The sequence below is a fragment of the Mastacembelus armatus genome, chromosome 1 (genome assembly GCF_900324485.2).
Source record: "Mastacembelus armatus chromosome 1, fMasArm1.2, whole genome shotgun sequence".
NCBI lineage: Eukaryota > Metazoa > Chordata > Actinopteri > Synbranchiformes > Mastacembelidae > Mastacembelus > Mastacembelus armatus.
Window position 1 is genome coordinate 23443364 of NC_046633.1, and position 16066 is coordinate 23459429.

Genomic DNA, 16066 nt, shown 5'->3' on the forward strand with positions numbered 1-16066 from the left:
CAAGACGCTTTGAATTGTGATGCATTTAATAATATAAGTTTTTAAAAACTTAGAGAGGAGCCCCAAAAGTTAAGCTGCCAAGACAAGCTTTTCGCATGATCCTCTTCAGTAGATGAATTTGTCCAGTTGTCAGATGTTTAAATTTCTTTTTTTTTTTATCTTGGCTTAAACAAATAAATAAGAAATCCTCAGAAGAAAATGAAGTTTGAACATCTAGATTTCAAATGGGCAGCTGCCGGAGAAGTTAATGGTGACTGAGTGGAGCTTGTAGTGATGTCGTTGATGATTACTGTTTCCAAGGTCAAGGACTGTCTTACTGTCTCAGCAAAAGGTGCAGCTGAAAGGGAGACATTTCTGGAAAACTACCTGTAACTGTAGCACTTTCTGTCATATTTTAGTGATTTTCAAGAAGAATGCATCCAGACTGGTGCATGCAAAGTGAATTTGAATAGGGAGTGGAGGTCGTAAACATTTACCCAGTAGAAAGAAATCCAGCTGAGCATTCCTATTTCATCCCTAATCCAAGACTCCTCTGGTTGTCCTCAAGGCTGTCAATCCAAGATGGGAACACTTTCCAAGCAAGGTAGGGAGCGCCTACTCCCACATGGTTGTTCTTCACATACTGTAGGTAGAAAATGAGCTGGAAAAAAAAAGCTCAGCCATTATGACTGCATTATGACTCCAGTATTTTTCCTTCTCAAAAAAAAAAAAAACAAACAAAAAAAAACAAAGGAAGAAACTCTCTGTCTTTTCTGCCTGAAGGGCCAAATTAACACATCTAATCTTCTAATCATCTGATCTTCTATGTTTATTTTCTCAGCTCACAGCTGCCAATCAGTGTTGGCTCACTGCACTCTGTTATAATACACTGGATTTAAAATCTTTAGTTAACATTGTTGGAGCGATTGCCTTAATTGCAGAGGCTGTGGGATTAGTATGAATCACAGCTATGGAGGAGTGTGAGTTAGTGCGCTGTCAGCTCCGTCTCATTGTCTAGTGCTGACAACCTCGGCCCATCCCTGTCAGCCTCAGGGCCAGCAACATACACGACGACCTGCCCAAACACTATGGATCTGCTAGTCCCATAGAAACCAAACTCACAGAGTAAATAGACTGGAGGTGATGTTTGACATTCCTTGTTTAGGGAAGATTTAGACATCTGTTTTGTCTCGAGTGTTTCTGATGCGCATCTCTGCTTGAAAGCCCGAATGGTGTTTGTGGATGAGTTAGGCTCTAGGTGGAAGAGACAGGCTTAGGTAATGGCTGGATGTAAAACAATAGAAAGCAAACACTGTGGACAAAGGTTATTATGGCTGTCTTTGACAGCCAGGTTGATGGCGGGGAGCTGCGCTGCGGTTGCAAATCATTGCACAATTGATTTACAGCTCCAGAGGAGGGGGGAAGTCTGAAATAGTTCACACTGTTATTACCAGATCAGACACTTAATGGTAGCAAGAAACATCAACGACAGTAATCCACCCTTACTTTAAAAGGGAAACATTGCTTCATCAGTCAAACACAATACACTTACACTCCATTCCCACTCATAGCCCTTGAATTAGAAACCTAACAACTCACAGAAGTGAAAGCAGAGATTTTTTGGTCTTCCTCCTACTGGAACTGGAAATCCAGTTAGTTCCAATCGGCCTCAGACTCAGGAAGGAGCTTTTGCTATCGTGCCACTATATCCGTTCACACATGAGGTTCCTGAACATTGAGGTGATGTGGCTCTGCCAAGACTGTCAGCTCAGAGTCCTTAAACACTTATGTGTAATCAAAATGTATAGGATGAATTCACTGTCTTAAAGATTCGTATTATGTTAGCACACTGCATAGCGTTGTTTGGAAAGTTTGATGCTACTCAGAGCATCGCATCAGTCCTAAAGCTGTCAGTCCCTCACGCTATTAAGACAGCTGCTCTTAGTGGGTCATTGTTCGGCACCGAGCTATGGTAGCTTGACAGGCCTAAGGAATCGTTATTCACCCTAAAGACCTTTTCACTGCTATAGCACTGAATAGGACCTGCCAATGTCATCCTCCACCCATGGCATTTTTATGGCATAGCTGACATACACACAACACACTCTCATCAGGCCCTGCGTGGCTCCAGGCGGGCTCCCTTTATTCTCACACTGTATGTTAGCTGGTGTTTTCTCATAGACGTGAATTGGGGGAGATCTTTTCCAGGCAGCACCACTTTATCTTGGAATTACACACACAAACACTCACATGGAGAGACACACTTTAGAAGTGATGGACACACAAATAAAGACAGACGGGCAGAGAAGCTCTGTCCTGCCCTCTCTCTCTCTCACACACACACACACAAGTGCACACTCTTTCACGCACGCATACACACAGATTTACATATTTACAGGAGACATAATGTATTCCCAACTTAATGACTGACCTCAACCCTTACCAGAACCCAGACCTAAATTTAATTTTAACCTCATCCCTAAAAGCAAGTCTGAACCTCCCAGCAGCTCTTTGGAGATGTGTGAGAAAGTGAGGACCAGCCATAATGTTCTCGCTCTCATTGATAAAACACTGGGGTTCATAGTGTACAGCCATAGAAGTACACCTTCACTCACTCTCTCTCTCTCTTACACACACACACACACACACACACACACGGCGCCTATACACACCTCTCAGACAAAAGACCCTTGATTACTCAGCAAATGGATGCACCACTGATCACAGGCCAGCCCTTTTACAAACTGGCCTATTATGTGGTCTCAGCGTGGGGTGGAAGTGTTGCAGCAGCCTAAGGCAGTGTAGCTGTGGAGGGCTGAAATACTCTGTGCACGTGTGTGTGTGTGTGCGCGCGCGTGCGTATGAAACTGTGTGTGCACATGCACCAAGGCTGAGAAGTGCTCCCATGCTGCGCAGCCTAACGAAAGGGCAGGTCAGCCATTAAATGGGCACTAATGCGGGAAATTGGAGGCCATTAGGCCTTTCTTTGTTGTTGTGCCTCTGTGTGGCTAGTTAGACTCTTGAAAAAGGAAAGGCCTTATTAGCCCCCACATGAAGACAGAGTGTGAATATATGGGCCATTTAGCTCAGCATGGAGCAGGCTGCTGCAGATTGCAAGGCAGTGTGCACACATATGTATAGTAGATGAATTTAAAATGGTGTTAATGTGTCAGAGCCTTTCCAGTCCCATTTCTGTTTCCCATTTGAAAGGGTTGCAGATCATGTAAAAACATAAAATGAGTATTTAAAAAGTCCTGTATGTTGCCACTAGAGTCGGGAGCTTTACACCTCTTCTATCGTCTGGTTTACTGCCAGTTTCAGAGGAAAAAATGTTATACTTAAATATACCACTCAAAAATTGATCCTATGACAAATATCCCAGTTTTCACTCCCCTCACTTAAAAATATAGACATTCTTTGCTGCCTGTACTGCGGGCTTTGGTTGATTTAATGAAATAGAGAAAAGCTGTAAGCCTGAAGGGTTTATAGACAATATACCAAGAACTGTGTCTAAAAAGGGCTTATGAGACCAACATTTTGAAATTTAAACTGGAAAATGCAAGTTATATATGTACTGATGGTCAAAAAGAAAAACAATAGCTTTGTGACTAGAAGCAGACTTTCCAAACACTCTTTCAGCTTCAGTTTAGATATTTTTGCAGCAACAATAAAAAAGTGATATCTTTTCTTAAAATATTGACACCTGCTAACAGACTCTATTATTACGTTTATCCGGGATATGAAAGCTTTGCCACCCTGTGTTCTAATGGAAATCAGTGCAGAGACAGTACATATTACAATTAGTGTGGAATAAAACAAACAGCTAATAGCTTCATAAGGAATGCATCCTCGCACTGAAGCAAGGCAGTTCTCACAGCTCCTTAAATGTGTCAGTCGGATAATCAGACATTTTATCACCCGCTGACAGAACATGTGCTCCAGCCTTTGTCTGCATTGGGAATTGCATAATTTGCCCAAATATGAGAAAATATCTGAGTGGTAAATTATGAAATACAGAAAGGAGAGCTAAATAAACAGCTTCAGCGATATGGAAAAGGGTGAGACAAGTGAGTAAAAGCTGCCTGACTGCAAATGGAATATTTCCTCATATTTAATTTGCCTTTGATAACCCTGCAGGACTGATGAATATTCTATATGACCCAATCTCAATTAGCCAAGTCTACATGAGTCAGGCCTGGGATCTAGTAAACAGCAGACCAAGCTTTTTCCTTCACTATGTCCACTTATGTTTTCTTCTTTTCTTTCCTATTGTGTTTCTCATCATTGGTCCAGGGTCTATGAAACGAACCACTTATTAAAAATAGAGCAGCTGTGAAACAAGGCCTTGTTTGGGAGCAGCAGAGTTGCAGAGTTTAGTTGGGGTCATTAGAGACTGAGTGAAGAGGGCTCGCAGTGGGCTAAATTGCCTCAGCTAATTGGCTGCAATAAAGGAATTAAATTAGCTTGACATAATCTCTGCAGCAGGCGCCTTATCCTCCTTTGCTTTCCCTCTTCCCACCCCTCTACACCCTTGCTCCATCAGCCCACAGTTTTATTGCATTCCCAGGGTGCTCCCCAATACACACACACTACATCGGCACAACCAAGCGCTGACCCCAAACATCCTCCCTTTCCCTCTCTCGATTTTCTTAATTAGACAGAATCTTTCACTTTTTGCTTTGTGCAAAAACTCTGTGTTACAGTGAAGGTTTGCAGGCAGTTTGTTCCACAGTTAATAAAAAAATGGTGGTTTGTTTTTCTCACAGTGGAATTTGGTTTTATATTTATCCAAAATTCAGACGTCTACAAATCTTTTGAAAGCCTTTGAAAACTTGAAAATTTACAGTCATATCAATTCAGTAAAAAAATATTTTTTCAAGCATGTTGCAAGTTTTATTAGTGTAAATAAAACAATCTTGTTTTTCTCATTTTTTCAGATTTTATTTTACTGTGAGCCAACATACGAAATGTGTGTTGAAAACATGGCACACAGCAGAATTTATGAGAAGCTGACTGAAAGAAAAATGAGCACAGACTTTCTGTGTATCAAATTTATAGTTTCACTATCCATTATGCACTTAACAAAATTTAAAAAAAATATTTGTTTTTTTTTATAGATCAATTGGGCGTATAATAGTAAATGACATTTATAGAAAGACATAATTGCATCTAAAGAAAAGGTCCAACACAAAATACTGGATAGAGTACTTCATCTAACGCCTAAATTCTTCAGATGTCATCAATTAATTCTCAGTTTATTTGGAAATTATCTTTTTTATTATGCCAAAGTTTGGATAAACAAACTAATGATTAAAAAGAGTATTTTTCTCATTTTTAAATAGATGTTTGAACCCAGAGTTTGAAAGCAGGATGCAATTAAATTGATAATAAAGAAAAAAATGCCACATGAGTATTTACTGTTTTAAGCCAATTTATGCTTACTCCATTTTTTTTTTTTTTTTGCATAATAGTTCTTTAGTAAGATTTGACATAATCCTCATATAGTTTATACAATATGATGAATTGTTATTGTTTAAAGCACAGTACTCAGTAGTATTTTAAAAAGTTTTTTATACCATGTCTGGTTGAGGTCCCTCGTTGACAGGTGCCTTGTCATGTCTTAAAATATAACTAAAACATGTAAATGAAATTAAAGGAATTTTGTAATTTAATGGAAATAACATTTAGATATGCATATGCATGTGGGGTGTAACATGTTTGACAACTATAAAAAAAATATTCCAGCCAAAAACAATAATTCCCTTGAGTTGTCTTCATGGCATTTGTGCCTGTCTGTCACACGATAAAAGTTACACATCAGACGTTCACACACTGGATCTCTGAAATGGATCCATGTGGGATTTTGTGTTCGACACACATCTGATTCTGTGTTTGGCCATGACAAGCTGAAAACCTTCCAAACTTTCCCGGCATGTGTCATGTTTCCCCCACAGAGAGAAAAGAGAGCGCAGGCAGCAGGCCGCCTGCAGGTTAGCAGTGCAGAGGGCAGCTCACAACTGGACCCAACTGTAGTGTGTGTTTTTGTGTTTGTGCAAGGGAAAAGGAAAGAGGAATGCTTTACAGACTACCATGGACTAATTTAATGCACCATACAGTACAGGGAGAGTATCAGTTTCTTCCAGATATTTTGTGGCACATATTATGAAAACACAGAAACACAATTCTTGCAGAAATAAGTTTTCTCTTGCTCTTAAACTCTCTTGAACCCGAAACACAGCAAAGACAGAGGGCACCCAGCGATGTTTAGAAGTTAATCTGATTACTTAGTGGGGTGCCCATAAGATTAAAGCTAGACTGTTCATGTGTATACTCCCCTTGGTGTTTGTATAAAGGAGATGGCAGCAGGGGGCTAACATCTCCTGAGAGCTGTGGAAAAATGACAGAGACCTCCACAGACCTCACAAAAAGACAGGAAATTTGGGTTGGATTAAATTGTTGATGACAGTAAAGGCAGATATTTGTCATTTTCAGTAGGTAACACTTCACAATAAGCATACGCATCATATACTGAAGTCATGTCTAAAAATGCATGAGTCAGGATGATTTATTGCATGAATCATAGAAAGACATATCATAAATTCCTGTTACTCTCCATGAACATTTAAAACATGAAAACATTCAAATAAAATTGGGTTTTGTGTCTCATATTTCCAGGAGAATAAATCCAGTTCTGCTTTTGGAGAGGCTGATCACAGACTTCTGTGTAATCAGAGCACAGCTAATGTGGTGGCATATCAAAAAATGTATGATGCAAATGTTAATTATCAGTCCTCAAACGAATATCATTCAAGTTTGAACTAATCACAGAAAGCCACAGTGACTCATCGAGTGATGATAACAGGAATTCAGATACATATTGCAATAATTCATGTATTAATTCATCACAAGTCATATATTAGTTGAACATTACATAAGTACATAATTTTCATCCTTATTATTAAATGTTACTTGCAAGATAATATCTGTCTATATTGTACAAAATGAGCTCTTTATTTCTGTCTTTGTGTCTATAATCCTGGATTTGGGGGAAAGTGGCAAAGATCAGTTGCTTGGGCATCTCTTTAGAACAAATCCAGGCTCTGACCGACGTTGCTCAGTTACCAGGCTTATCGTAAGGACGATGGGCTTAACCCCAGCCAGCACTGTTGGTTGAATTTTCCCTCTAATTAGCTGTGGAAAGGCTGCCTGCGTACTGTTACAAGGCTGAGGTCAGCTGATAGAGGCTTGGGAACCACTCAAAGAACCAAATTCACTAACTTTCCAGAACATACGCAGAGACTGAGGGCCAGAGTTTTCTAGGATGCGTGGGAAACAGCAACGCCTGATAAACAAATCAGTTTTCTGCTAAATTCTACAGTCAGAAGTCAGAACAGCTGCAAGACTTGAATGCAGCTTTTTTGTCATGTCAGACAGTTGTGACCCACATGACACGAGGTGCTGAAAGGCTTTGTGTAAGGACAGCTTTGTCTCGCTAACTCAATTACACTTGATACATGTATCACGTCACACTCCTTGTTACTGCTCACCTGGGGGCGGTTACACTGGCCACTGACACACTGATCCAAGCAATTAACCTGATTGAAAACAGGCCAAGCATTTTGTAATTTACAAAGCTGCTTTGAAATGTCTTATGAAGCAAACCAACATAGGTATCCAGCTTTACTAAACAAAATCTCTTTTATTGTCCCTGTTTTGTCTGATATTTAGAGTTACTTCAATGCTTATGTCGTTTTATTTATTGTTCTCATATTAACACAGAGATTGAGACTCACAGGAAGATCGAAGCAGATTTGTTTTAAAGAGCACCGGGTCCAGCGACACTGTGTGTCTAACTGTGTGTGTCTAACTGTGTGTGTGTGAGTGTGTGTGTGTGTGTTTTGATGTGAATGCTTTGGTTGCTGTGAGCTGATTGCTTCACTGAAATAAACTACAGCTCAGCCTTTGTGTTTCTGCTGAAGGGCAGAAACCCTGAATCCTGCTTCCTGAAAAGAGCATGCAGGTGTGACGAGTGCTGTGTGTGTGTGTTAGTATATCGCCAACATTGTGAGGACCCATTTGAGTTTTGTACTATTGTGGTGAGGACATTTAGGGCTTTCGACGTTGGGACTTTTTAAGGTTCAGATTAGAATTAGGTTTACATTTAGATTTGGATTAGACATTTGTGTAGTCTAGATGATGTTTGCTACTACAAAGACATGTGACAGAGGTGGTGCTGCTGTTTAAATGAGCAGAAACCTGGTCATTGTGGTAGTTGGAAGTTAACTTTTGCACTGAACCTGTGTTTCTTCTCCCTAGCTTGAAAGAATGAAATTTAATGCCCTTATACAAAACATCATATTTGAATTCTTAGTATTTGTGAGATGAAATATTATGTAAAAGGTGCTGAATATAATAAAACACATTTAATGCAGAAACCTCTAGGACAGAGCATTTTGTGTCACCGTGGTATTTGATCGACAACATAGTTATCTTTAAACACAGGTTTAATTTGCCTGATGAAGAATAATCAAAGGAAGCATGAACATCCATGTCTGAACGTCAAGAAGCGGACGTTTTATAATGCAGCTGGAAAAATCACAAATCAACTAACAAATATCCAATTGTTTTTAATTAAATGTTCAATAATCTGGGAAAGGCTGTGGTGATTTTTGTTTTATAAACATACTATAAGTTTAGATAAAGTGTTTCTCTCGTGTCTCCTTTTATCTGGCTTTATCTATGTAGCATGATACTTTCAAACACAAGTGGCCTTGTGTCTCACACCTTCACATCCAGCTTGACACTGATTCCACTACTGGTGCATTATTCCCATCAGGGCCATCCAATCCAGTTGGCTACAATCCTGTGAACAAGTCTTTGTGGCGTAACAGAAACGTGTCCGCATGCCATGTGCTGATCCTCTATCCAGTGATCCCTGTTACCTGCAGGCAGGCTCACAGATAGCTTTCATTGGCTTTGGCCCAGAGCTGGAATCACAGAGCTGGATTGACGTACAGCTTAAGTTTTTCAACACAGTGACACAGTTCAATAGAGAGCTGTCTAAACAGGGAAGAGTTTAAACTGGGGTGTTATCATGTGATCACTGTGGATAAAATAAGTGTCAATTTAGTCACTAAATATCTCTGAATGAAAAAAAGGTTTATGCACTTTTAACCCTCAACCTCTTTTGTATTTCAACAGCTCTGTGCAGACACAGACACACTATTGGTTTGTGGCGATCAGTGGCCTTTAAAGAATCTGCTTTGCTCTCTGAAATGCTAACATCATGAGTCGTACACTGATGTACATGTAGCTTAAGACAACAAAAGCAACATATCTGTGTCACTGTGAGGAAAAGATCAGCCAGGTGAGTCCACAGGACATAGGAGTAAAAGCTATTGCTCTAACCCGGAAATATCTTGAGCGTATCGTTACATGCTGGTCTCATGGTGTTTTGTCTGGTTTCAAACTTGTGGATAAATCAGTCATTGCATTGTGAGACTTAAGACCAAGAGTCAGGAGGAAGAGCAAACAAGCAAAACGTATAACTAATTAAACCCTTTCTGTCCTGCAGGAAAGAAAGTTACTGCTGATAAAACACAGAGCTGCTCTGTGTGTGTGTGTGTGTGTGTACTGTATGTGTAGAAAAGATATTGTAATTAGGTCCTTGGAGTGGAGAGAAGGAGTCTCAGAGGTTCCAAACAGGCACACACATTCAGAAAAACACACACCCATAAACTTGCATACAGAACACACACACACACACACACACCAGTGAGAAGCCACATTAGGGGGATGCTGAGGGAAATAAGAGCTGCTCTCCATCTCCCTCCATTATGATGGGCAGATGATGAAAAGAGCTGTGTGAAGAGGTGGTGCAGAAAATACATGGAAAGATGAACCAAGCAGGGGACCCCAGCCAGAGCCAGATACCTCTATTTGCATACATGCACACACAGTACAGTATGCACCCACACAAACGGTATCAGAAGTGATACTGTTAATAAATCATGAGTGTGTCTGTGGTGGTGGAGATGGAGGAGGACCGGTGTCTCGGACGGCTTGTCTTAATGAAGCTGGGCATGTCTCTCTCACTCCGCTGCCGGAAAGTCATGAATAAACATCAGCCGGCTAATTAAACTCACCACTGGCAACTGTACTGATCAGTAAACAAGCGGCAGAGAGGGGACTTGCATGTGCTTCGATTGATTTAATATGGATGGAGAAACAGCAATACCACGTCTTCACTCTGCTTAGTACAATATGGACTCTGGACAGCAGGAGACAACCCTGAGGGAAAGAGAAGTGGAATGAGGAGTAAAGGAGTATTGGAGGAAGAGATGAAAAAAGAAAGCTGGAAATGGTAGAGAAGAAAATGATGCAATGTTGGACCCCATTATGACAAAAGGTCAAACTGTCCCGTATGGTGGTTCTGTGTCAAATCAGATTTTCATCGTGAGTCAGTAAACAAACGAATACAAACAGAAGATCCTGGACAACAACCATGAGAAATATTCACTTCACCACTTCACTTGTAGTTTCACCACACTGGAACTAAAGCTGTAGATTAGGATCAACAGAATAATGACCATTACAAACAAAGCACGAGATAATCAGAGTAAACAAAGTTTTGCTTTCTACTAAGTCATAAGGGAATTCATCCATGGAACAGTAAAGTTTTGTAGTATCTTAATAATAATACATCAGTTTGTTGGTTATTTTTTTAATATTAATCTGAGTCTGCACAAAAGAGAAATAGAAAACTACCTCAGTTAGTACTTAAGTAATTAGGGAGATTTAGTGTTATTACTAGTTATTAGTGATGTTTTGACCTGATTTGCTCAAACCAGTAGGTCACTGACTTAAAGTAATCTGCCAAACCAGACCACATACGACAGATTAGTGCAGATTAGTTTGTTGTAAATAACTGTAAAATATTTGCAGTTTGATTCAGACTAATTTCATATCTGCATCCTTTTTTGTTTCCTCCACAGCCTGTAACTGTAACCTTCATGCTCGAAGGTGTCGGTTTAACATGGAGCTGTACAAGCTGTCGGGGAGGAAGAGCGGAGGCGTCTGCCTCAACTGTCGCCACAACACAGCCGGTCGCCACTGCCACTACTGCAAAGAGGGTTACTACCGAGACCTGTCCAAACCCATCTCACACAGGAAGGCCTGCAAAGGTACAGCGCTCATTTTCCCTTTTGTTTTCATTTTCAAATCAACCACTCTTTACAGTTACAAAAAAAACTACATGCAACAAGAGAATTTTAAATTACATTGTGAATTAGAATTTAAGGGGGATCTTATTTCATATGAATGTAAGATAACAAAAAATAAATAAATAAATAAATAAATAAATAAAAGCGCATACAGACTTAATACCAGCCACCACAAAGATCATTTAGGTCTTAAATGAAATAGTTTTAGATGAATTACAGGAAGTGGGGGGAAGCCCACAGTCTTTACATTCCTGAGATTGTCTCGCCCTCATCTCCCTCTGTCAGCAGAGATGAGTTGGGGGTCTGTAGGGATTGACGAGGTTGTGGTAGTATGGGCGGGCTGAGCTGGGTGTTCCCTCATCAACACTGAGTTATTTGGCTTCATTTAAAGGGGGTGGGGGAGATGACAGGATGAGCAAAACAATTAGAACCGAGGTGTGAAGTGATCCCCGGACCCAGGAAGATCCGTGGAAGAGCTGCAGAGAAAAGGAGGAGACAAAGCAAAAGTCAGGTTCAGAGGGGCGGCAAGAGAGTGAAAGATTTGTAGGAGGGAGGGATGGAGGAATGATGGGTAAGAAGAAGAGGAAGAGACAAAGAGGACAAGGGAAACACACCCCCACACAGGTGTGCTCACTACTCAGTGCTGGGATGAATTTCCTGCCATCAGCCCTCACTGTCAGCTAATAAGGGTCAAAGAAAGGGGGGGGGGTGATTGAAAAGAGAGAGGGAATGTTTTCTCACCTCTTCTGTAGCTGCAGGGAAAGATAACAGGGGCTGAATCCCTGTGCAAACAAGCCCAGAGACACATCAGAGTCACTCTGAATAGATACAGCTCACACACACGTACACAGAAATACACTTGTACCTGTTGGAGAGTTTCTGAGGACTCACTTCCACAGACAGTCCATGAGGAAACATTAGCTGCCTGCTGACAGTTTAAGCCTGAGTTTTCTTAGATCATTCACCACAGAGTAAATAAATAAACTGACCAATCAGCCAGTCTGACAGAAAATATGCAAGAATCTGATGTTAGTTCAGATGAGAATATAATCAGTTTCATATTTACTTGTTTTCCCCTGTCGCTTTTGATGACATGCTTAGTGCTACTGTAATAAAACTACGTGTCAAACCAATGCAAAAAGATTTCACACAGGTTGCATTTAATCCAATTCAATTCCTCACATCCAATGAGCATATCGAGCAGGTTCTTGTTTTCTGCATGAATACAAATTCGTAACAAAGCTTTCTGACAAATGCATCCATTTAGTCACCCCTCTAGCTACTCATGAGCGATATTCCTGCACTGACATTAACACCTTCCGTGGCTTTGGGCTCATTCTCCTGTCGAGCAGGAATGCAAACATACATTCATCATGACAGGATGTTGTGTATCATTAACCCCTATCCTCCGCTGTCTCTACCAACCAAGCTAACTGTGGAGATTTAACCTCTTTTTTGTTGTTTTTACATCCTTTCTTATGTGTTCCAAGACTTGATTCTTTCAGCATCCCATAACTCACTTTCATGGGGGTTGGTTTCTCATAACAGAAAAGTTAGATGCCTTAAAGTACAGACAGATTTTCAAAAGATACAGTTTACAACATATATGTCGCAAAAGGGCATAGAAACATAACAGCTATTGCCACTCTAATTAGGAAGGTCTGTGACAAAATACAGTGTTTTTGTCTCATGTTTCTATTCATGTCTGGTAAATACAGAACAATTTTCTCTAATGCCTGACAGATTTGAATAGAGATCTGGGTAATTCAGCATATTTCCAATGATTACAGACAATTTTTGTCATTTTTTGTCATTGGTCATCACATTCATTGCTGAGTGCTAGAGGGTACAGAAGTCAAGCAGGAACAGAACAAATGTATTACTGGTTTAGTTGTAGTTTTCTGAAGCAGGTGAACCAAATTAAAGCCAAAAATATGAGTGAAATTCGCAGTTCATATAATGATATAATGTTTTCTACCACAACTAAAAAAACAGCCTGTCTGCAGTGAGAAAATCTGTTTCCACTGATGTGGAAATCTGCTCTCATATGACACTGATGATTAATTTGATCTGAAGAAACTTTGGATAAATGAGTCATGAAGTAAAAGTCAAAACAGCGATTCAAAAGCTGTGAAAAATGCACTTGGTCTGGACCTCTGGCATCTGAAGTAAACCGATCATATATAGTGATGTGCATCTGGATATGTGGGACGGGCTCTGTATTTTATGTGTGTGTAATGCTTTTTGATAAGTTGTACTACTGATATGGAGCCTGACAGTAACTCAGCCTTTTTCACCTTCATCTGTCCACTCTGCATGCATCTCATCTTTTCTCACTCTGGAGCCAATGTGACATGAGTCTGCAACACTCACTCAGACATCCATACCAGCATTTGCATTCCCATTATAACACAGCTAAGAAATATATGTATTAAACTTGGATTAACTGTTTCTTTTAAGAGCTTTTCACCACTTGACAGGGTACAAAGTTAATGAACCTCAGTCCAGCTATAATTCATTTTGCAGCGGAAACAGCTGGTGAATTGGTCAGTTGTCACTGTCATTTCTGAGCAAAAATATGCTTCCCAAATGTGAAAAACATTGCTTTTCCTGTTTTATATGAATGTGAACTTAATACATTTGTAATTTGGACTTTTGTTGAAAAAAAAAAAAAACAATTTGAGGTTGACCCTCTGGACTCTGAGCTAATGTTTCACTAGTTTCTAACATTTTAAAGATGAAATGACAGACCACTTAAATGAAAAAATAATCAAGTGACAAGAAATAAGAATAGTTGTGCCCATAGATAGATTAATGAACAGTCCTACTGGGGACAGGACCAAGGGCCCAAGGAGTCAGGGGACTCCTAGACCAGGGACCAGCTTTTCTATTGTAAAGTCAAACAAATAACCACAAAATGAGAAACAATAAATGCAAAATTGCTAAAAGAAACAGAAAACAACACCAAAAACAGAAAACAACTGCAGAAATATGCAAAACAACCAGATGAAGCAGAAAACATTTAAAAATGTGGAATATGACTACAAAGGGAAGAAAGATGAGAAATAGTTGACATAAAACAGACACAAGAAAACACCCTCCAAGTCATGTGGTTTCTCAATCTGTGAGTCTTATTCTGGGGAGGGTAGGAGACGTGGCAGCCTTGTCCAGAGACACATTTATTCCTAATCCATCCATAGTTTGACCGCAGGAGTAGTAGCAACTTTAATTATTATTCTGATTGTCATTAATGCCACTCTCATCACACAACACCAGTACCACAATTTTAGCATGAGCAACTTTAAGTTACCTCCACAAAGACTGAATAAAATCTCCTAACAATCAAATTACATGACTTACATTGCTGTTATATGATAAGTACAGTGCCATAGGTGCACAATGATTTGATCCACACTAGAAACTCAATTCTGACTCTTTCACATTCTCTGCTGCCTCTCACCAAACTGGAGCGTAAACACATTTCATCATCATTTATAACATTGTCAGCTAACCCAAACGGTTTTGTTCAATTTAATCCATGAAATTTGCCAGAGTTTATGCACCTCCCTCCTCTTCCAGCCCTGTGGAAGCAAACACTGTCGAGGTTTGACTGAGGTGTACGGTACATCAAAACAGACTTACAATAAAGAATCTGCACTAATTACCCCAAGCTGACAAATGATACAAAGCATGAACGCTTTTCATTTGCCAATTAAAACATTTTTCTGCAAACTATATTTGGAAAGTTATAGCTGGACTTTAAGAATGTGTGTCATTACATTGTTTGTGTCTCTGTTAATGAACTTAAAATTACCACACACAGCTTCTTCTCTACGTCAAACACCTTTATGTGCTTCCAAAGTCCTGCCCAGCCAAATGCTCCAAGGTTGACCACATCATAATTCAAAACCATTCAGTGAAACTTAAACTGCAGAACTAATTTCTGTTCACTCCTCAATAGGCATGAGTTCTGCACTGAAGTGACAGCAATTAAGAGGTTTGGTTATTTATTGAACTGTAAGAGAGAGGCCTTTGCTCTGCAGTTTTTGGAAAACAGTGAGCACTGTAGCAGCACAGGCAGGTCGAGGAGCACGAGAGTTTGCTTTTGTATGTGTAATACAATCCTCCCTGAAAGCAGCTCATTTCCATAGGAGGCCATTATGAATAGTAGGGTTTATCCACTGCAGAGTGAGCTCTGCCCATTGGCTCCATTTAAACACTGAAATTTATAACTTCACCCCTCATTGAGTAAGAGTGTAAACACGAGCATGTTTCAAACAACTCCTGTTTCTATCTTTAATTGTTTAAAGCCTCTGAGTAAAACACACTGAGGCCACAGAAATTCATGGTGATAGTGGGACTCAAAGAACACGAGATGCAGCACTCTGGGTGGTCTTTGAACACCTCAGACATAATATAATGATAACAAATGTCACTCTGCAGTGATAACTCTATGTAGAATAGATTCTAATCAGCTGCATGTTGTCCTCGTGTGTTTGTGAAGTGAAAAGCCTGTTGTAAAAAGTTAAACATTAGTGCATTAGTGATGAAGTTAAACATTAGTTTCCATATTGATATGGACTCAACAGGATATTGAATGACAATGATAACTGCACAGAAGATCAAATAACAAGCGCTCCTCTTGATCAGTCCTCCTCAGAGGACCCTCTCAACTTTGTAAAATAAAGCTTGACATTGGCATTGACTGAACTCAGTCCTTCACATTTGAATTTGAGCATCAGCCATCAGCCACTGGTCAGTGGGATGATGAGAAATATATTTTGCATACAGAGAGGAATCAAGCTTTGACTGAGGGACAGCCTGCTTCACTAAGAACAACATGCTAAAGAGCCCCCTCTCCACTC

At 39.9% G+C, this 16066-nt stretch overlaps 1 protein-coding gene across 2 annotated transcripts in view; it reads left to right on the forward strand.

Annotated features, from left to right (window-relative positions):
* Positions 1 to 16066, forward strand: part of ntn1a (netrin 1a) — a 59298-nt gene that overhangs the window by 18604 nt on the left and 24628 nt on the right. For both annotated transcript variants that reach the window (XM_026303990.1, XM_026303991.1), the window contains exon 3: positions 10974 to 11162. In XM_026303990.1, the coding sequence (XP_026159775.1) occupies positions 10974 to 11162 (189 nt within the window). The remainder of the gene's footprint in view (positions 1 to 10973; positions 11163 to 16066) is intronic.